General features: G+C 41.7%; 1 protein-coding gene across 4 annotated transcripts in view; it reads right to left on the bottom strand.

The window, feature by feature from the left end:
• Window positions 1-22,852, bottom strand: part of AKT1 (AKT serine/threonine kinase 1) — a 153,281-nt gene that overhangs the window by 5,071 nt on the left and 125,358 nt on the right. For all 4 annotated transcript variants that reach the window (XM_074996393.1, XM_074996394.1, XM_074996391.1 and 1 more), the window contains exons 9-12: window positions 22,236-22,361; window positions 19,444-19,572; window positions 8,248-8,462; window positions 3,853-3,940 (exon numbers count right to left, since the gene is read on the bottom strand). In XM_074996393.1, coding sequence (XP_074852494.1) covers window positions 3,853-3,940; window positions 8,248-8,462; window positions 19,444-19,572; window positions 22,236-22,361 — 558 coding nt within the window. The remainder of the gene's footprint in view (window positions 1-3,852; window positions 3,941-8,247; window positions 8,463-19,443; window positions 19,573-22,235; window positions 22,362-22,852) is intronic.

The following is a 22,852-nucleotide window of genomic DNA, read 5'->3' as shown; positions in this document are numbered from 1 at the left end:
TGTCATGTGAAAAAGTACTTCCTTTTGTTTATTTTAAACCTGCTGCCCATTAATTTCATTGGATGACCCCTGGTTCCCATATGATATGAAGGGGTATAAACACCACTTCATTGGGTGCTACTGCAATAAGCATGATAAACTATACTATTAGGCCAATATATTCAATTTTGTGCCACAACAGATTTAAAATTAAAGACAAAAATATGATCCATAGAGACCAAACTGATGAGGCTTCAAAGAACTCAACATTTCAACATTATGGGAAGTGAAAATACAACTGTTCATAAAATGGCTCCTCTTATAAATATGTAATACAGTCACAAGATGCATAGGACATACATTTTAAGCCTAAACTTTCAAAATTAACTTACTTTGGGTGCTCAATGATACCCTGAAGGAGTCCGAGTGTCACGTAAGTGCTCAGCACTTTCAAAAATGCAGGTCCCTTTAAAAGGCTTCAATGTTAGGTACTCCAAATTATTGGACACTATTGAAAATGTAGGCTATCTAGTCTGTATATAACTTCAGGTACAATTGAAGGGGGCTCAATTTCATATGGTAACAACCCTACTCTCAACTGATACTAACCAGTATACTTTTTCTGCGAGTATCTTTTCGCTCTAGTACTAAACCCTCAATCCTCTGATCCTCCAAAGGCATTTTCTCTTTCCTCTAACAATACTTTGGCCCATCCTGCATGTTTGATCTATCCACAACCCCATTTTACTAATGGTGGTTTTGGCACATGTGCCGTTCCCAGTCACTCTGTAAATTCTTGTCCGCAGGACTGAGTCTCAGAATTCATGAGTGATTAAGGAGTCAGGCACTGCAGCAAAAACCTAAACTCTGTGCTGGAGGATGATTGGGGACTGCAGAAGAAACAGCAAATATATATAAAAAGGTGTTTCATATTATTTTCTGCGATGTAGCAGTAAAATGCTATCTGAGACAGGAGGAAGCACACCTACAAAAAGCGGGAAATGTTTTTTTGTATGGTCAAAATTGAATAATCAAACTGGGAGGAGAAGGGGAAGAATGTAGCAAGAAGCAGTGATGTGACAAGCTCTCACTGCAGTAACACAAAAGCCCAATTGGCTGGCAAGTGCCACTTGTATCCAAATGCTGCTGCTGACGGGCCTGAGATACAAGGACATAAGTTGCTTAACGAGCCAAGAGAGACTGGGGAGAAGATGCAATTACAGTACCAATGTTTATATGTAGTTTATGGAAGGATGATGTATTGCACAGTTAAAATGCACTTTGCTACAAGGATAAATGGCAAAAATTTTCAGCAGGGATAGTCCAATGAAGATTTTAAATTCCTGTGACTAGATGAATTCAGTTATGCCAAACTACCTGTTGTTCAAAGCAAGGTCACATCTCCCAATCTCAATGACATAAAATGTGTCCTATTTATGCAACACTTCAATTAGGCAATCTTATACAACACTTCTTGATGACACTGTGGAACCATGTCTGTCCCAGAGATTCACCTAGACTAACAGCATATTCCACCCACTGTGGGTGATCTACCAATTTCAGAAGACCTCCAGGCCCTTTGAACATGTCTTTTTAGCCTTGGCAGAGCATGTATTTTCCATAGCATATAATGTCTTAAAGCCCATTTTTGATTTGTCTGCTCGCTAGAAATGCACCAAAGAGGCTGGGTTTTGAATTTGCAGAAACAATATACAAGATGGTCTTAATGCAAGCATTATTTTCTCTAAGGCAGCAAATTGCCTGGAGGAACTGGGGGCAAACAAACTTAAAAAACAAACAAACAAAAACAAAAAAACGCACACACGACATTTTTGTCCCATCAGTATGTTCTATAAAAGCTTCACAAAGCTCATACCTAAAACAATATTCTTTATGCTAAACTGCGGAGACTCTTCAGTCAGAATGCTGCAGAAGTCCAGCACCGGATAAATTCACTGCAGAGAGTGGCAGTCTCCTTTGATATCTGTTCTTAAAAGGGATATTGTCAAAGCTGCCTTCCAGACAGCTCTTTGTACCCTGGCACACGTACAAAAGGCAAATAAATGATTTGCTATCCGTCCAATTTTTTTGGCTGCCTGAGTCTGGAGAGCAGACAGGGTAAGGAATATATACAACGCCTATTCTCTGAAGAATGATGAGAGATACATGTACATTTCAGAACTCTGCTTTCTGACAAGAACAGTGCAAGCAGAATGAGAGGCGACCAGTAACACATCCATGTGTTTGGAATCTGTCCTGGGATTTGTTTTGCACTTGCCTAGCAGAAGAGTTCAAATTGTGTCAGTAACACCCCTTTCTTTAGGGGAAGCAACAGATTTTCCAGGAGCAGCAGGGCAGAGTAATATTATAAATATTAAAATGTATATATGAGACAACAGGTTAAAATTTTAGCTTAGCAAGCAGGACAGTGTCCTTTTAAAGGATCAATATGTGCTGAATGATGCATAGGTACTTGAGGCTGAAGCAGGCAACACAAACATTTCATCAGTATTCAGATGCATCTCTCTCCCTTCTGTGAAATTATAAAAAGGGGCAAGAAAGTGTCTATCGCTTTCCAAAACCAAGAGAAACCATAATCCTTGCTTTCTAATTATATCAGCTATGAGACAGTTTGGGAAAAACAAGACAGTATGGAGGGCCAAGTAGGGTAACATGAATAAGATCACACCATTACTCAGTAACAGTGTACGGCACGCTGAAGTTGTTTCTCTTATCACTGAGTTATATGCAGATGCCATGACAGGACTGAAGTGTTTGTAAGGAAGTACATGAATGAGCAGAGATAAAAAAACTCACAAGGAACACTGAGGTGGCATTGAAGATGGTACTGAGATAACAGAGGGGGAAGTGACAGAGTCTGACACTGCTTTATGCCAGCCACATGGTGGAAGACCAGTCTTGCTGTCTCTAGGGATGCATCTACACTTGCATTCCTCTTTCAAAAGAGGTATGCAAATGAGGGTAATTGAAAATGCAAATAAGGTACAGATTTCCATATGACACCTCATTTGCATATGCTGGTTTCAAAAGAAGAAAACCAGTGTAGACACAGCTCTTTCGAAAATAAACCCTGTCTTTGAAAGAACCCTTCTTCCCTTTTTTTTTTTTTATGGGAAGAAGAGTTCTTTTGAAAGAATATGCAAATAAGGCACCAGATATATAAATATGTACCTCATCTGCATTTTCAATTTCCCTCATTTGCATGCCTCTTTTGAAAGAGGAATGCAAGTGTAGACGCAGCCTAGGTGTGCCTGTTCTAGAACATGGAGGTGGCACTTCAGGAACACAGGTGAAAAGCTATGCATTCAAATACTTAAAACTATCGTCCTCTTCTCTGCCCCAAAACCCTTATTATAACTTTAAAAATCCAAGTTTTACGCTACTTGTCTGATCTAGTTGGTCTGCATTTTTCAAACAGAGAGAAATGCAAAAAGCCAAAAAAAAAGTTTAATTATTTCTGGTTAGTTTCACATTCAGATTCTCATGCACTGGTTCAATGAGCCAATTTCTGGGGTGAAAGCATCTTAGGGGTGAATCACTGCTTAAAGAGAACGCTGTTTCCAGTAAATGAAAACCAGTTTATTATAAGCTTGTGTTTACAAAAACCGAGCACTTTGCGCCAACTTTGACCTAACAGATGATCTTTTACTGTTATTAAGGCAGCTATATTTTCTTTAGCAGGTAATTTTTAGTCAGAAATGAAGTACTGTGGCTAAGAAACAGATGCCTCACAAATGTAGCAAACTTTTTTTTTTTTATGAAATAATCTTCAATACCATGTAGGAGACAACCTTACACATAATTCAGTTTCTCCACAAACCTTCTTTACACCAGAGGAATTGTTAAAAGTACCTTTTTCTCATATACATCTTGCCAAACAATGCCAGAAAAAAATCTGTGTTGCATAATTTCCTTTGCATCATCAGGGCCACCACCTAACCTGTATTTTGGGGAAAAAAAATTAACACTTGAGCACAGGTAGTTTTCAAATAAGATTATTACTGAGAAGAGAGAAATCATGGTTTAGTAACCAACAGTTTCAGTTTCAGGTTGGAGAACAAGCTTGTCATTGCAGGTTGAACCTCTCTCATTTGTCACTCTCAGGACATGACAGATTCCAGACGAGAGAATTTGTGAGACTACAGGTGGTCAGTATTGTCTACTCCGGGGTTTCCCAGTTTTAGTTGTCCACAGAACCCATTTAAACTTGAAAGAATTTTTCAGAACCCCACTCCCAGGCTCTACTTCCCTCAGCCTGCAAATCCACCCCCCCCCATTCCCAAGCTTTACCTTTCACCCCACAAACCCACCCCCCACATCTCCAGGCTTAACTCCTCTCAGCCTAAACCTCTCCCTCCCCCCTGCACAGGCTTAACTCCTCTCAGCCCAAAACCTGCCCCCGCACACCCCTGGCTTAACCCTTCTCAAGCCCCGAACTGGTCCCCTCGTCCCCAGGCTTAACCCTTCTCAGCCCCAAACCGGTCCCTGGGACTAACCCATCCATGGTGCTGGCTGGGGAGCCTACGCTGGATGGCCACATGTGTCTAGCGAAAGGAAGACTAGCACGGAGGTGCTCTGCTGGTGGGGGTGGGCTGAACCACACCCACCAGAGGGGTCTGGCTGCTCAGGTAGCTAGACGAGTGAGCTGCTGAAATAAACTAAACTCAGTTGGTTTAATGGCCAGATCCCTCCTGCCACCCTGCCAGCTGTTAAACCAATTAAATTTAGTTCTTCTGTTTCAGCAGCGCCAGGGCAGGGAACCACAGAGGACCCTTATTTTCACTTCACAGAATGCCATTTGGGAAACACTGGTCTAGCACATTACCAATGCCTCCACTGCTTATCGGGCTCTAAGATGACATTTTAGGGTAAATTACCGCTAAATAACAGCACAGAACACTGAACAGCAAGACTGATGGCTGTAAATAAACTTTATGGGACCACAGGAAACTTGGCCACACCCATGATAAGTGGTTGTCCAGCTAATTAAAATCATGATGGGTTACAGATGTTGCCAGATGAGAGAGTTCTGGATGAGAGAGGTTCAACCTGCACCTTGATGTATTTGTTTCATGTACAAAGACTCATGAATACTCTTTGGTTGCTCATTTCAGACTTCAGCAGGCTTTCAAAACCTCTAGTGAAACTATTTTTAAGAGAGAAATTATTGATACAGAAAAAATGCATGTGTCAAAAGAGCTGCCCTCAAAGTGAAGTTCTGTGATGTGACTCGGAAAGTGGACTTCCCTAATCCCAATTTACTCAATATTTTAGCTCTGATTCATATTTGTTTGAGTGGCAAAAGTTACTACTTTTAGCACACAGAGCCTGTGCAAACCTATGGGAAAGTCAGCTGGGTTTTAGGACTCTCCTTGTGCATGAATTGTTACTGTCTTCAGGCTCCAATTATTTACACCTGGCAACTAGGACTAAAGGGACTGAGGTTTGAACAGGTATAAATTAAGGCTAAAATCTGAAAATAATGGGAGTTATACCATAGAACTGGAGAAAGGCAGAATGTGACCTGTGGAGTCCTAAGCATTTGCTGGAAGCGTGACTTACAGTTCATTAAAAGACTCTTTGTTGACACATTTGAAATGAGTCAGAGTCCAATGCCAGAAAGGACCACTGTGACCATTTAGTTTGACATCCTGTATAACACAGGTCATACGACTTCCCCAAAATAATTCCTAGAGCAGACAACTATTATTCACCTTCCCCTGTAAAATTTCTCAGAGCTTGCAGAAAGTCACCTCAGGTAGAGCTGGGAACAGAATCCACGTATGGATAACATGGGAAATTTCTATTATTTTTAGAAAACTGTGTGCAACTCCATTTATCTATTCATTGTACTTCTACCTACTTAGTTCCAGGGGATTAAGTTCTTTCCAGAAACCCTAACAACATTACTGATCTACTCTCAGATGTAAATGGTAGACTCATTGATGCTAAAAAAGCATGACCGTTCAATAAACATTCCTGTTTTATATTTGAAGGAAAAAAGAGATGATGTAGTTATATCCTAAATTAATATGGCACACATTAAAGAGAGATTAAAAGCAGACTAAATATTTCAAAAGTTAACTAAACAAGGAACTGTTTTAAGGAGTTATTTCTCTAGTGAGGTCCCATAGGGCCTGATGCTATTTAACATTTTCATCAATGGCCTAAAATAAACATAAAATCATCACTGATAAAGTTTGCAGAGGACACAAAAATTGGGGGTGTGATAAATTAGGAAGAGAACAGAGCTATCCTTACTCATTACTTACTCAATAATGAGAAGCAGTTATTCTAAAAATGACATGGGGGTCGTGGTGGATAGTCAGCTGAATGAAAGCTAATGCACTCCGTGAATGCTGTAATGGGGTTCACCACCACCAGATCTCCCCCCCATGACCTGTGGTCACCCTCCAGATCCTTGCCTCTGCTCTCCCTCTCTTTAGTGTTCATTAAGCAAACTCAAGATAGTCCAAAGGAAATTAAAAGCACTCCACTCCCAGGTTCCACTTTAGTCAGCTCTCAGGTACGCACTGGTCCTGCGGACCCCAGCACCAACTCAGTGTCTCTCTCTGACTAGCTGAGGGGTTCCCAGTCTCTCATTCCCTGCAGCTGCTGTTTCATCAACCCAGTTAGAAGCCTGAGGAGTTAGTTGTGTTTCCTGAGCATCCCCCATCTTACTGCAGCCAACTGCTGCTCTATACAGGGAAACAGCTGCTCTCACACAGATGTACCTCCTTCAGTAATCAGGGTTGGCTAACTCCAGGCCCTCCAGGCATTAGCGGGTGAGCCACTTTGTTAGACACACAACAAAAGAGAGAATCAATGGGAGTAAAGAGGTTCTTTTACCTCTGTATTTGGAACTGGTGTGACTGCTGCTGGAATACTGTGTCCAATTCTGGTGTCCGCAATTCCAGAGGGATGCTGATAAACTGGAGAGGGTTTGGAGAAGGGCCATGAGACTGACTCATGGATTAGAAAACCTGCTTTCCACTGAAACCCAAAAGGCGGGTTGTGATGTGATTATAGTATAAATCAGCCAACACTGGACATAAGCAGACTAGGCAACTGCCTAGGGCCCCCCAGCAGTTCCAGGGGACCCCCATTCACTTTTTATTATAAGAATGTCCTCATTTTAGAGCTGAGGAGGGAGGTGCACACAACATTCCTGCACTGAGCCCCCAACAGGCTAGCACTGCCAGTAAGTACTCAAAAGGAGAACAAATATTTACCAGTGAGCTATTCAGTTGAGGAGAGAAAAACACACATGAGCCAATGGCTCAAAACTGAATCTAGACAAATTCAGATTAGAACTATGGCATAATTATCTGTAATGTTGAGAGTAATTAGCCTTTGTAACAAGGTGACAGTGGATTTTCCACTGCGGGAAAAATTTTCATCAAGATTGAAATTCTTCCTAAAAAGATCTGCTCAGGAAATTATTTTGGCGAAGTTCTATGGCCCATGTTATACAGGAGATGAGACTACATGATAGTCCCTTCTGGTCTTTCCTTACCCGTATTGTAAATATTGTTCTGAGTGAAATGCAGACATACAGTGCACATTATACACATTGCTTTGTGCTTGGTGTTGCATATGCCCAACGCACTGAAGCAGAAGAATTTTGCCTAGCAGCACTTGTACTCTGTGACCCTGCACTCTCCAATGGTTATAAAATGGCAGTACGAGAAGGTCCCCACATTCACAAACTCAATGTTCGTGAATTCAATTATTCACAAGCAACCCTGGGGCTGGGAGTGCCAGCGGCTACTGTGACTTCCCCAAGGCTCCGGAGTCAGAGTACAGGCAGCCGCTGCTTCCTGGGGCTCCAAGCCCATGCCCGTATTCACAAAAATCAACATTCATGAGGGTTCTGAACACCAAACCCTCAGAAATTTTGCAACCCTACTGCACTGCCCAGACCCTTCTCACTTTCTTCAAATGTCAGGAGTACGAAGTCCTACACAGAGGTGATAGTGTGGGTTGTGGAGTATACACATGCATCACAGCTCATAGAACAGTTATAATAAAGGTTGTACTTCCCTCATCTGGCACCTTTGGGAACTGAGTGGTCCCGAACGAAGGGATTTGCTGGACCAGGAGAGGTATCAGCTCCTCAGATAATTGTGCTCCTGTGCTTGTTTTGATGTATTGAACTTGAAGAAGAAATGTGACCATAGTTCTCATTCAGGGGGAAAAAAAACCCCACAGAAATTAAAACATATGACTTTTAAAAAACAGCCTCACCTTTGTTTAGGATCCTTCTTCAGCAAACCTGACAGAAGAGATTTTGCTTCAGGTGACAAAGTCCGTGGAAACCTAATCTCCTCCATGAGGATAAGTTCAAAGAGCTTCTCATGGTCCTGATTATAGAAAGGGAGCCGACCGCACATCATTTCATACATTACAACTCCTAACCCCCACCAGTCCACTGCACGACCATAGTCATTATCTTCTAGCACCTGCAGAAACACAGAGAACAGCTTTGGTATATATCCCTGTGCTGCGAAGAGGCAGGGAATTCAAGTGACAAGACTTATACTATTATACTCATTTTCATGCAATTCACAACTCTGCAGGCACAGCATCCCTGCTGCAGCACAAAGAGCAGATACCATTGCAGACAAGTAACACTAATGCACACCAATGATTTATCAATAGCGAACGCTCTAGGCAAGCAAGATGTGGGGGAGGGGGAGCTAGGGAGAGATGGCACTCTCCCCACACACATTACTTCCCTGAGATGCATAACCTTCTAAAGCCAAGTAGCTGAGAACCCAAGTCTGTTCTCAGATTACAAAGCCAGCTGCTAAACCCTAACTTATTCATTAGAAACCATTCCAAATGGCACACCATTTGAAAAACAGCATGCCGGGGGATGGGGAGAGAGACAGCAAGAGAGGTCTGATTAACCCAGGGGTGCACAAAGTGAAGGGTGGGCCTCCTCCAGGGGGCCTAACATTTCATAACGGGGACACAGCACGGTTGGCTGCTGGGTCACAGGCTCATCCATTTCATTAAAAATGTTGAAATGTTACCGTTTTTATGTCTGTGTACTTGGATTTATATACCGATTAATAAAGTTTTTACATTCTTCAGACTTACATCTGTAAGTCTGGTTTTATTTTCATAGGAACATAACCAAAATTTCTGTCAGTTTGGATTACATTGGACAAGTGTGTGGGCGTAGGGGCACTGTTAATTGCAGGGATGAAAATTGGGGTCTGATGTAAAAAAGTTTGCTTACCCCTGAATTAACTTATAGGTTCGAAATTACAATCATACAAGTTGACATGGAAAGGCAACTGATGTGTCTTCTTTTAACAGTCTCACCAGAAAAGTTATGCTGCAGCCCATGACAGACTGTTTGCAATTTTTAGAAGAATTGCTGGCCTGAGTGGAACTGTAAGGGCCAAAGAGTCAAACAACTCAGCTCCCTTTTGCACTTCTGGCCTTGCTCTCAATGGAAGCTAAATGCATGCTTTTGAAATTCTGATCTTAAACCTCTTCAATTTGCAGTCTCCTTACTAAAGACACAGAGGTTGAGAAAAAAATTGCTTAATTCACAGTGGAGAAAAGCTATCACAATTTTATTTCACTTAGTTCTCTTCCTAGGTTTGGGCTGCGTTATGTGGTATTCGATAGCTTTACTCTCCTTGCAGTTCTGCACTTTACTGCTTTATCGCTTGTAAGAAGTAAAATCACGGTTTGTTCATTCTTCTGCACTATGCAGTGTCTACCCAATTCACTGAACTGTACTTAAGAATCATTTCTGCTCAGAAATATGTCTTCACACTGGGATTCAGGACTAAAGAGCCAGCTGAAGCCAGGAGAAGTTTTGCCGCTAACCTCCGGGGGAGCAGGATCTGGTGCATTATGAATTAATGACAAAGATCCTGTGGATAAATAAGAAGGATCAAGATTTTCTTTGTAAAACAAATGTGTTCTTCCTCCCTCTTTGCTCACTTATTATTTTTTAGTACTCTGCCTTAAAAACTATATGAACTAGAAAAAAGGCCTGCAGTAAAAATCCAAAGGCAGTCAGGTATTAGATTACCCCACACAGGTCTATTTACAGCATCTCCTGCTGCATGATTCACACCAAACGACAGCTGGTTCTACAGCTGCCCCATATATGTATAAGACTAACACAGCTGCTTGACTGCCAGGATTCCAGGAGCCAGCCTCATCCTTTATGAGGAATCACAGGCTCCAACTTCAGAGGAGATATTGTGTGACAATGCAGTTAGCCATACTTCTGAGCTACACCCTTTCAGTAAGCACTTCCTGTTCCTTCTAAACTACTTAGGTTACTTAAAATAGAGTAGACACACTGCTCCAGGGTACAAAATAGGATTTTTTTTTTTTTCAAAAAAAAAGCCAAAGATCAAGTCCTAAAAAAAAAATCAGGTTTCCGAAATCCAATAATAATATTTTGGCCAAGATACTAAAAGAGTACTAGTTAGAATCCAAATTACCAACTAGAGCCCTGTATTTCTTGCCTCTGTACAGCACAGAAAAAGTACCAATCCTTATTTTTAAAAGTAAAAAATACTTCTCACACACTCACTACAGTGCTTATATTTAATGTTTACACAAAACAGGACAATGTTTTAAGTTGGTTCACAACTAAGAAGAGAAAAAAATAATATATAGTGGCATTAAAGATATTTTCACACCCATGATTTATTGCAACGTGCATGGTAACTGAGGAGCAGTAGGAAACAAGGTCATTTAACTTAAATTAAGCGGATGCTCAATTCATGACAAGCCATTCTAGGCAGCTGTGCAATGGAATTTACAAGAGAAGACAACAGCTGTAAACAGAATAGTCATCAATATACCTGACACATCAAAGCTGACGCAGTTCAGTCACTGCCATCCATACACAAGATTCCAGTATGAACCTAAAAACAACTATGCAACAACTGTATAAACATGCTCTTATGCTGGATTCAAGTTACTAATGGGAGGGGGAGCCTACTTTGCAGGCTACATGACCTTAAACATACAGAGTACTCACTCACACACGCATTTCCAGATTTTTTTTCATACTATCAACCAAATGACAACAACCTTCAAAATTTAACATTCCAACCCACAGTGGGGATTTGCAATGAAGGGAGTGAACTCGAAAGGGTTTGGTTTGTGTTATGGTAAAATCAGATTGTTAAAAATGTTCAAAGAAACTATTAGATGTAAAATGACTGAAGGGAAATCCATATACATAACCCCCAAACTTACACGTAAGTGGTGTTCCCAGACAACCACGTGTAAATCAAATTTCGCACAAGTCGGGGGGAGCTGGGAAGCCGTGAACCAGGCTGCAACCTGGCTGCCCCTCCTTGTAGGAGCTCGGAAACTGTACAGTGCTGCTGTGCTGGTCAGTTTCCTGGCTCCCAGGAGTGGTGGGGAGCTGGGAGCTGTCTGGTTCCCCCCTCCTCACCACTCCTTGGAGCCAGGAAACTGACCAGCGCTGCTACAGGGGTCAACTCCCCAGCTCCTGCAAGCAGAGAGGAGCTGGGAGACAGGCTGCCCCCTGGCTCACAGCTCCCTGCCAACTCCTGGGAGCCAGGAAACCGACCAGTGCAGTAGCGCTGGTCAGTTTCCTGGCTCCTGCAAGCGGAAGGGAGCTGGGAGTCAGGCTGCTGCCTGGTTGCCACCTCCCTGACACTCATGATTTTGACTGGCATTAAACCAAGTAACGCACAAGTTGAAATCTCATGAATAGGTGTTTTACTGGAGAGACGTTCTGTGGCTGCTTCAGACATGTTTCATGTCAGGAAAAATCCAAAAAGTTAACCAATCTCCCATGAGGTTTACCAGCCTCTCACTAGTCCACAAAATTCTCAGTTATCAGAGACTGAAATTTAACACTGCTTTTAAAAGGGTCAACGCCAGATTTAAAGCTATATTTGTAAATTAACTGCCTCAGCTGTTTTACTGATAACTTTCTGACAGTGGTCCTCAAAACCATGGACCACGGGAGATTTACAAGGTTGTCTATGAGAGCTGCCAGCCATCATCGGGACAGTTCTATCGCCCTATTTGAAGCTACTCTGCCTGGGTTTTGCATTTCAATGAAGTGACTGGGTGCCTGTATGAAGATCTGGAGAAAATGAATACACCTGCCTTCACTGTGAAGGAGGAGCATGCAAACAGAAGCTTCCAGAAAGGACAAGAGTCATCAGTGGAACAAAACAAAAACAATGCTTCCCTAAGGTAACTTTTCTATGTAGCCTTCTGAAGTATTTATGCCTTACACTGCTCCAAATGAAAGACTGTTGACTTTCTGCATTTCAGCCAACTTGGATGAAGAGTAAAATGGAGGCACAGTTTCATTTTCATGCTGCAGTGCACTAGTACAGTGCTCCAGTGTCTGGATTGTAAACAGCCCAGGGAAAATGTTTACAAACTTTTTAAAATTGAGGTAATGAAAACATTACTACTAATTCTGCTTTGCAAAATTTCTTTAGCCCACAGCACTGTGAAATTATGAACACAGATTACCTAACTGAGCTCTTCTTTCCAGAAAAGGATGATACAATATTGACTTTGGGGGATGTATATATAGCTCTACAGTAGTATGGTTCAATGAACCTCTATGCCCTTCCTAGTCTCACTGAGTGTATCCTAAGTGTCAGCCCTTGTGCCTTTACCTATCCCAGACCCAAATTCCACTGTTCCACCTCTAGTTAGACTGGGCCCCAGACCATCAAGCCCTTTCTTATTTGAGTGATGTCCTTGTGCGTGTGTCACTTTCAAGGACTGTAGAGTAGTACCCCTCAGTAGAAAAGAGTGCTTAAGAGTTGGATCTGTGATTCCCGATAAAGTCTTGGATGTTGAGTCTTGCTCGACTGCACAGTGCTGAACGAATGTTAATGGCTGACGACCAAGTGGATGATTTACATATCTGTAATAGCCATGTTAGTAAAGAAGGCTGCCTACGTGGAGAACCATGTGGTAGAATGTATTCTGAAATCCAGCTGGAGAGTACCAGCTTAGATATAGTTTCTCCTTTATGTCACTCTCTAGTAGAGAAAAACAGTTTTGGTGTCACTCTGAATGGTTTAGTCCGTTCGAGATAAAACACTGGTTCCCTTTGGACACCTAGAGAATGAAGTGCTGCTTCTTATCTGTTCTTACAGAGTTTAGGGAAGAGTGCAGCATGATGGATACGTTAGTTGAGATAGAAAGAAGGGAGTAAATTAGGCAGAATTTTAGAATTCATTCTCAGAGTGACCTTGTTCTTAAAAAAAGACTGCATATAGGGGATGCCATGAGGGCCCCAAGTTCTCCTATACATCTTGCGAATGTGATAGTGACAAGGAATCCTACTTTTACTGAAAGGTATAATAGTGAATATGTAAACCCAGGCCTCAAATGGAGGTCTAGTAAGGCAATGAAGTACTAAATTAACGCTGCATGAAGACACTGGGACAGAGGTTCTGGGTACTTCATAGGAATTGTTTTATAACTTGGTTAGCAAAGACTGAAAAAACCTCCACCCACTTTATAGTGGAAAGCTGTGATAGCTGTAAGGTGTACTCTGAATGAGCTCAGTGAAAGAGCCCGTTTTTTTAGTTGATGTTTTTAGTCCAAGTTTAGTAGTGGAGCCAAGGTGATAGCTCTGATTCATTTGTTCTGACACCACATATGGGATTGCTTCCATTTGTGAAGGCCGGCTGAGCACGTGGTCAACAATATGCTGTTCAGTGAACTATCCTTCACCTCATCCGAGCAGGTCATCTCCTTGCTTTGAAGCCATGAAGAAGCCATGCTCCCAGGTGGTGTATCTCCAGGGTCAGATACAAGATCTGGCCTGTGTTTTGTGACAGGAGATGTAGAATAAATGGGAGAACGGCTGTGTCTACACTACAGAAATAACTTTGAAGTTAAATGGGAATGGAGTAAGGACTTTGAAGTTGGGCTCCCTCCTTCGAAGTAAGGGAAAATGTGCATAGACTCTCTGCTGGCTACTTGAATGTAGTGCCGAACTTCAAAGTTAGTTCCTAGTGTAAATGCACCCAATGTGTAGTGAACTTGCAGACATCTGCTACAGATATGGAAACCAAGTCTGTCTGGGCCACATGGCAGCTATCAAGATGACTCTGGCTTTGTCGGTCTTGATCTTTCATATGACCCTGGACAACGGGGTAAGAGAGAAAAGCGTATGTGGAAAGGTGTTGACCATGGATATTGGCCCCAATCCCATTATGGAGCAAAATGATGGGCATCTGCTGTTCTGACTCACTGCAAATAGGTCTATGGTAGGGAATCCCCCTTCTTGGAATACATCCTGCACAGAAGAACCCAAACGTACATGTGCTCAAATTGCACATCTCAGTTTAATGCAACTCAGGGTGGTGGGGAGCTGGTGAGTTTCCTGGCTTCCCGGATTAAAGTAAAATTTGACTTACACAGGGTTGTGGCAAGAATGCAACCTCCACGTAAGTCAGGGGTCTACTGTATTACCTAGGTATTTTCCATTCACGACTGTAGGACAGCTCTGCTTACCATGTCTGCTGTAGTGTGGTGACATCCCAGTAAATAGAAGGCTGATATGGTGATGTAATGGATGCCCTAGATCCACAGACATAAAGCCATGGTGCAGCGAGAATGTGACCTTGCTGCTCCCTGTTTGTTTATACAGAATATGTTAGCAATGTGGCACATCTGGATCTGTATGGTTCTGTTTTCACCACTGGTAGAAAGTAGGCTCATGCATTGTAAATGGCTTGCAATTCCAGAATGCTTATGTGCAGCGTTGATTCCAAAAGTGACCACCTGCCCTGTGTCTTGCAGGTTCAGAGATGAAACCAGTTCCCTAATAGGATTATTGTTGCTAAATTAACCACCCTAAACCATTGTGTTTTGATTAATTTGTTCACGTCTCCCGTCAAATATGGGCCTCCAACCCTTGGTCTTCTTCTGAATTAAAATAATGGGAATAAAAGGTCTTCTCTCCACGTGGTACCAACAATCATTCTACTGCACCAAATTGTGGAAGATGGTCTACTTCCTATCTCAGGAGATGTTCGTGTGGGTAGGTGGAAGAAGTGGAAGTGAATTGGATTGAATAACCATTAGTGAGAATTTCCAGCACCCAATCTGTCTAATAATTTGCCATGCTGGGCAGAAAGGTACCAAATGGTCTGTAAAAAGATGGTAAGTGGAAAGTGGTTTCAGCTACTGGAATGGAAAGAGGTCTCCGGGATCCTCAACAAAACCCTCAAATTTGATGTTTTGGTCCAGAATGCTGCAACACAGGAGAATGAGATAAGACTAATTTATGGCTTGTGGGTCTTTGCCTCCTAATCTGAGTTTCACGCTGCCTCCGTAGCTCTACATAATGCTCTGGTCTTGAGTGGTATAATGGGTAATACATGTCTTCTTTTCATTTTTGTGCAAGTGTGTAGATGCCTGAAGACTGAAGAGTTGCTCTTGAGTCTTTCAATGCAGGGAGGGACTCATCGCTCTTACCTGCAAATAATTTTTGACCTTCAAAGGGAAGATCTTCTATGGTGGAATACATTCCTTTGGGAATCCAAACAGGTGGAGTCAAAATCACATTGCATTGCTATGGCAGTTGCAACAGACCTTGCTACCATGTCTGTTGAGTCTAAGGATGTATGCAGAGCTGTTCTTGACAGGAGAAGGCCTTCAGAAACTACCAACCTAAATTGATCCTTTTTTTTGTTTTCAGGGATAAGAGTCAATAAAGTCGCAGAACTTTACCATATGGGTTGGTGCTTGAATAGTGTTGCCTGATGACTGACTGCCTTTACCACCAATTAGTTTGGCTGCAGTTGTGAAAATAGACATTCTAGGTCCTTCTGTGAAGTGCAATACTTCTTATCCACCCTCTGACAAGAAGAGGGCATTGTGGGTGTTTGCCAGATGGTCTTGGCAGGACCATGAGTGTCTCATTACAGGAAAAGCTGTCTCTTAGGAAGCTGATGTGTATTATGTCCACCAACATGTGTTGGGACTCAGAAACCTCTTCCAGGGGATTTAAAGTATATCTACAATTCCTTTAAACAGCTCCTGAAATTTCTTGAAATCATCTCTTATTGTAGGTGACATGATGGTCTCATTTGGAGTGAAGGAGGTGGTGGTGGTAATGGTGTTAAGTGCTAGAGTGACCTCTTTATGTACATACTCCTTTAGAAGCTCATGAGACCCCTCCTTTGACACTGTTGGGGAGCATCGCTCTTTCCCTGGAGGTAGTGGGAGGCTTAGGTCCCATGACCACTATGGCGGGAATGAGACTGGTCCATAGCACCCTTGCATGCCTGCTCTGGAGCAGTGTCCTGGCTGTTCCTGTACAACTGGTCTATATCCTAAATGGGTGAAGAGTGGTGTGAGAAATAAACATCTCTCCTTATCATCCCTCTCCTCTTTAGTAACAAGCGAGGAAGATCTGTTTCTTGGCACATGTAACAGGGCTGAACATACCAATGCTACAGCAACACTGAGAAGACGGCGTGTTTCTGGTGCTGAAGCAACTACTAAATCCTTATGTTGGAAAACTTTTATTTTTCCAAGAGATCTTGGTACCAAAGATGGAATCTGCAATTTTACCAGTAGCAGGAATTACTGTGGTACAAGACGTGTTGCAGCACCAGGAGGATCAGTGCTGATTGCATCTGTACTGAAGGAGAGAGTAGACTTTGGTACCGCTGTCCCAGCGCTATGTGCCAGAGGGTCAGGAGATGGCGCCATAAGCTGAAGCACTGCATAAGTGCTTGGTACTGAATGTTTAGCTGCTGCAGTCCATGTTAGGTAGAAAGGGGTAGTCTTGTCTCTGCTATCCCAAGATTCTGCTCACTTAAGGTCTTTGGCTTTAGTGGTACTGGAAGATCCTACTGACTAAGATACTTAGCCATGGGTGGTACTGAAGATACCCATGGGAGTGGGGGAAGATAACGTTCTTTTTCAAGGCTTCTTTTACAGAAGTGCTAGCTCTCATCTTCACTTCTTTCGGTCCTTCCCATTCGGAATCAGTGAGGGAAGTCTGTCAGAGGCCAAGTTTGTAGTCCCAGGACAGAGGCTGGGTGAAGGGATTTGTCCACAAGGATGAATGTAAGGTCCCTCACTTCTTTGGCAAAGACTTTAAGGTTATGGCAATGGAAGCATTTTGGGTATATGTACATTTCTCCCAATCAGTGGACACAGCAGGAATGTCTGTCCTGAAGAGTAAAATTAACCCTCAGGGGGTGAACAAAAATGCAAAGAACAGTATCTTTTTAAATGGAGAGAAAAGAAGAAGAGAAAAAAAAGGCACAGGAAACAAATTCTAACGATTCAATCCACTCAACTATAGGGCTAATCCTAGATTCAAAGCTAAGTCATATAGAGGCATTTTGATTTGGACCAGGGGCAGTTCAGAAGAGACTGAGGGGAGAGGTGTTTGGCAGCTCAGTGCTAGTTAACCACTGCTACAGGCATGATATGAGGAGATTGCATGGGCAGCCTAACTGGGTACTGCTGTCACAATTCTCCAACTAGAAGCACAAGGCACAGTCACCTGAAGGAGGGCATCCACAGAGACCTCACTTGAAGAAGAACAGATTTTAGAACATCAGTTTATCTCACCTAAAGCCTTTCCATCCTGTGATGGTAACCTATGAGGACCTAACTTCCTCAGACGCTCCCATTCGGTGCCTGTTCCTCAGTCTGATTCCCCCAAACACCACTCTCCCCATTCTGCATGTCTTTCTTTTCAACCCTGCCAAAGTTCTTTTTATCTTCTGCTTCCCAGGACTTTTCCTGTCCTGTGTTTGTCACTGTGTGTCTCAAAGAGTTTGCTAGAAAGTAGTTTGTCTTGAGCCATGCTATTCCCCCACTCGTTTGTTCTTTTTTATATACCCTTATTAAATTAGACCAATATATTCAAACTGTTAGCATCCCAATTACCACACCAGCATTCAGCTTTCATCTACTATTCTATAGAGCTGGTCCATAACCAATATTATTTAATGCTTAGAGGATTTAAAATATATTCAATATATTTTATATATCTATTCTTAAAAAATTTAAAAATAACCCTGCTATGTAACTTTCATAAATGCCCCCAAGAGAGTACTGTATCTTTCTCTTCTTAAAGTTACACAAATGAAAGAAACTAACCCATGTAAAAACATTTAACATTTCCCTGAAGAAATTTTGCCAGATCATGAAAAAAAGTCTTCTCTATATCCTACAGTAATATATACACATTTTGATAAACACAGTGTAGTTAGTACAGGAAATATCTACTAATTCTGTGTAGCCAGACAAAATCTCCCCACTACAGACCAGCTTTTGCCTCCCCTCTAAGGTGCCTCAGAGCACAAAGGGTACTGAACAGCAGTTAAACAGCATGCTCTTTGATGCCTTCCTAAAGGGGCCCAGATGTGCTGGCTCATCGTGACCCTGAGGAACTGTAAACACAGAGAGAGGGCTAGCAGGCTAACCGTTAATGAAGGGCCTCAGAGAACTGCCCTTGGCTGGCATTAATGGAGTGATGCATCCACACAGCCATCCCAGAAGAGAAATCTCCGCCCTTGCAAAAGAATGTCCTGTACTCCCAAATTGCTTATCTCCTGTCTTACAAGTGCAAATTAAGAAAGAATTGCCCTTGTAAAAACTGGCGTCATAAAAGACAGACCAGTACGATCTGACACTATAGATAAGAAAGAGAATACGTGACCCAAGGGGTATAAAGATGGGCCCAGCAGCACTCTGACTCTGAGTGTATTCCCACCAACTACCTGCTGGTCGGGTCAGGTGATTGCCTCCCGAGGTCCGCAACTGGGGACGCCCAACCTCGTATTTGTCTTTCCGCATAATTGAGTGACCGATCCTGGCTTGGCTACGCTGGTATCGAGAGACGCAAGGAGCGTAAGATATACCCACATTAAGGTCTCCTTTTGGTGTGCACAGTTAAAGAATTAGAGCTCTACAGATAGATGCTGTTGCATTAAGACGTCGTGGTATTGAATTGTAATATAACCTGTTAACACCTGTACTCTGCTAGCATAAAGAAGTAGACAATAGCCTTTTGTAACCACACGCTTATAACTGTAGCTTAATAAACTTGTAACTAGTTAAGATCTAAGCCTGACTGCTGTTACTCTCTGTCACGGCAACACAGCTGGCACAATAAAAAGAACTTTAACCATTTGGTTATCACAGCCTGGCCATAGGTGAGAGTGCTAGGAGCTCCCTGCTCTAGCGTAAAATACTTGGGTGTTTAGGACCCTGGGGCATCTGTCAGCCTTGCCCAGGCTGCCCGCTGCGAAGGAGCCCTGCACTCTAGCAGTTAAAGACTCGGATGGTAACAAGGGCATAGTTGGTACCTCACCACACATTACCTGGCCACCGGCTAACATTCTGCTATGTGAAAAAAAGTATTTACTTATGAATAGAGTTAGGTACAGCAGTTGTAGAAAAAGATACCTCTGGTGCAAGATATTCTGGAGTGCCACAGAAAGTCTTCATTGTTGCTCCATCCTTGATACCTTCTTTGCATAGCCCGAAGTCTGTTATTTTTATGTGTCCATCTTTGTCCAGCATAAGATTTTCCAACTTAGATATAAATTCAAATGAAAATGGTCATTAGACAAACAACCCATGCACTTGAGTTAGCTTATAAAATACTTGGATTTCTTCAGGGTCTTTTCAGCCCTGTTCACCCTTTGTAAGAACTGTATTAGCTACCAATGCGCACATAATATAAATAGACATTTTAATCATTTCTCTTAGGGCTGACTTCAGAAAAGTAGCCCGAGATCATTGACAGCTGAAATACATACAGTGAGAATATAGAACATAGTCATGCTACATCTAAGCTTCTTAAATGTTATAATCAAAAGCACAAATTTAAAAGTAAACTTTTGCCTTTGCTTTTACCTAAGCGCATCTTTCATATACCATTTCAGTTTTGAAGGAGGCTAGCAGCAGTGACAAAAACAATGAATCAATTTAAAGCTATGGGATCAATTTACAACAGCACACTGTACATGAAAAACATGCTGTATATTTATTCAGAATTTGGTAATAATCTAGAAACTAAGAGAATGCGGGCACTGCCCATTTCCGATGACACTATGTATAGGTTCTATATGCTGAATAGTTCTGATATAAGCTACAGTTTTCAAAGGCACCTAACGGAGATAGGTGCTTTGCTCCCACTGAATTTCAGAACACCTAGTATAGTCAAAGATTCCAAGGTTTAAAGTCTGAATTTAGTCTGTCTATATCACGTAGGCCATAGATATTTCCCAAAGTAATTGTCAGACCTGATCTTTCAGGGTAAAGCCCATCCAATCTTGATTTAAAAACTGTCAGGGATGCAGAATCCTCTATGACTCTGGGTAATTTTCTCCAATTGTTTATAACTCTTTTAAAAAATTACATCTTATTGCCAGACTCACTTTAACTAGCTTCAAGTTACAGCAGTGGTGAGCAACCTGCTGCTCGCAGGCCCCGGGTAGCCCACCAGGGTTTTAAGTTTGGCCTGGAAGACATGGAAATTTGCCAGATTCGACTGGTTTCCATCCTCAGAGTTCTTCCCTACCAGCATTACTAAAGACACACACGTAAAGGTCGTGAAGTGAGGTGCATGCTGATTGCACACAACACTGACTCTGAGAGCTGTGCACTCCCTCTGCACCAATCACAGAGCTGCTATGATTCAAATGGCACACCTGCAAATACTGAGAATAGAAGTGCAGTTAGCAAAACTACCCTATCCTGAGAAACTGTCTTTGTTACAACTTCTGCAGTCCACTAAGATAAAGGAGGGCCAACTCATATAGCTCACTCACTTGCCTAAGCTGCCAATTACTGGATTATAGCCACTGGGTTTTGTTACATCTTTCTCTGCTAGACTGAAGAGCCTGTTGTTAAATATTGAATAGTAACAGAGAGGGAGCCATGCTAGTCTATATACTATCAAAACAAAAGAGCAGTCAAGTAGCACTTTAAAGACTAACAAAATAATTTATCAGGTGAGCTTTCATGGGACAGACCCACTTTTTCAGACCATAGCCGTACCAAAACAGACTCAATATTTAAGGCACAGAGAACTAAAAACAGTAATCAAAGTTGACAAATCAGAAAAAAATGATCAAGGTGAGCAAATCAGAGAATAGAGGGGCAGGGGGGGAGGTCAAGAATTAGATTTGGCTTAATCTAATTATTGACCCCCCCCACACTCCTCCCCTGCCCCTCTACTCTCTGATTTGCTCACCTTGATCATTTTTTTCTGATTTGTCAACTTTGATTACTGTTTTTGGTTCTCTATGCCTTAAATATTGAGTCTGTTCTGGTACGGCTATGGTCTGAAAAAGTGGGTCTATCCCACGAAAGCTCACCTGATAAATTATTTTGTTAGTCTTTAAAGTGCTACTTGATTGCTTTTTTTTGTTTTGTTAAATATTGGTTCACTGTGTAGCTACTTACAGACCATAAATTAAGTCACCCTTTAACCTTCTCTTTTGTAAGTTAGCTAGAGTCTGTTGCTTCAAGGCATCTTTTCTAGACCTTGAATCATTCCTGTGGCTCTTCTCTGAACTCTCTCCAGCTTAGCCGCAACCTACACACCCACCACCTTTCATTGAGATAGCTCTTAAAAGGGAACTGTGGACTGACGGTATAGTGATAGACCTTCTCATGCACTTCTGGTGAGCGACTGCAGCCATCGTACTTAGAAAGAATACCAAAACGTTTGTATGATTTGTTCCCCCTCTACCCCACCCCAACAGAAAAGCAAAGATAAACTTAGCCAGTTTTCACTGAGAGGGAAAAACAGGACAAAAGAGCAGAATGTTCACACTGTTTGCATTTGTGCATAGAGCAGAAAAGTGACCAAGCCTCCACAATTAAAAAACTGTCAGCATCTTTTTCATAATAAAGTGGTCAAGTCTTTCATTTCATATCCACGTGAAGATGTATCCCCAGTAACAGAGCTCCCTTTGGATGCTACCAAGGTACTAGTTCCATATACTCTGAAGGAATTAACCCCAGAAATATACCTTCTGCAGCACCCTGTAAGACTACTCAAGTGATTTATTGGCGATCTTACAGAAATCACAACCAACAATAATATAGCACTAATATTTCTGTTACAACCAAGTTTGTTGGATAGATTTATTGCATTTAAGCTTATTCAGCTTCCATGACTTCAAGAACTATAATAGTCACAAATCATTTTTAATAGCCTATGAAATTAACAGCCTTCTACAGACCTTTAAATCTCTATAAACCACATTCTTCTCTGAATGCAGGTAATCCAGTGCTGATACAATCTCAGCTCCATAAAACCGGGCCCGGTCTTCAGAAAAGACACGCTCTCTTGACAGATGGAAAAACAACTACAACAGCAAGAATTTATTACATACAGAATGCACATACTTCTGAGTTATGTACTATTCTTTATAAACAATCCTGCTTGGGATCAGATATTAATCCAGAAAGAAACCTTTTCCTTCTGAAACATCTGTGCTCTAAAACTTTCTAAAAGCTGCTTCATAAATTAAATGATTAAACATGAAGTTTAATAATCTTCCTCGAATGCACAGCTGCTTTATTTGATGATTTGATATACTGTTAATTCTGATCAGTATATATAAACAACTAAGACAAATCATTTTTCTTAGTTACCCATTAAACCATTTTATACCATATTCATATTGAATTGCTTTAAAAGCTAGAGATTTCATATGTGACAAAAAATTGTATTTCTTTTTTTCTGAAATGTCTAACGGCCTTTATTTTCATTTGTAGATCTGCCTTAAAAGTACCCTGTGCTTTGGAATTATAATATAAAAAATTTTAGTGGTTTAGAGGAACTAGAAAACAGCAT

Source organism: Carettochelys insculpta, chromosome 6, assembly GCF_033958435.1.
Source record: "Carettochelys insculpta isolate YL-2023 chromosome 6, ASM3395843v1, whole genome shotgun sequence".
Taxonomy (NCBI): domain Eukaryota; kingdom Metazoa; phylum Chordata; order Testudines; family Carettochelyidae; genus Carettochelys; species Carettochelys insculpta.
The sequence above is the reverse complement of the archived record's forward strand: the minus strand, read 5'-3'. Positions and strand labels throughout refer to the sequence as shown.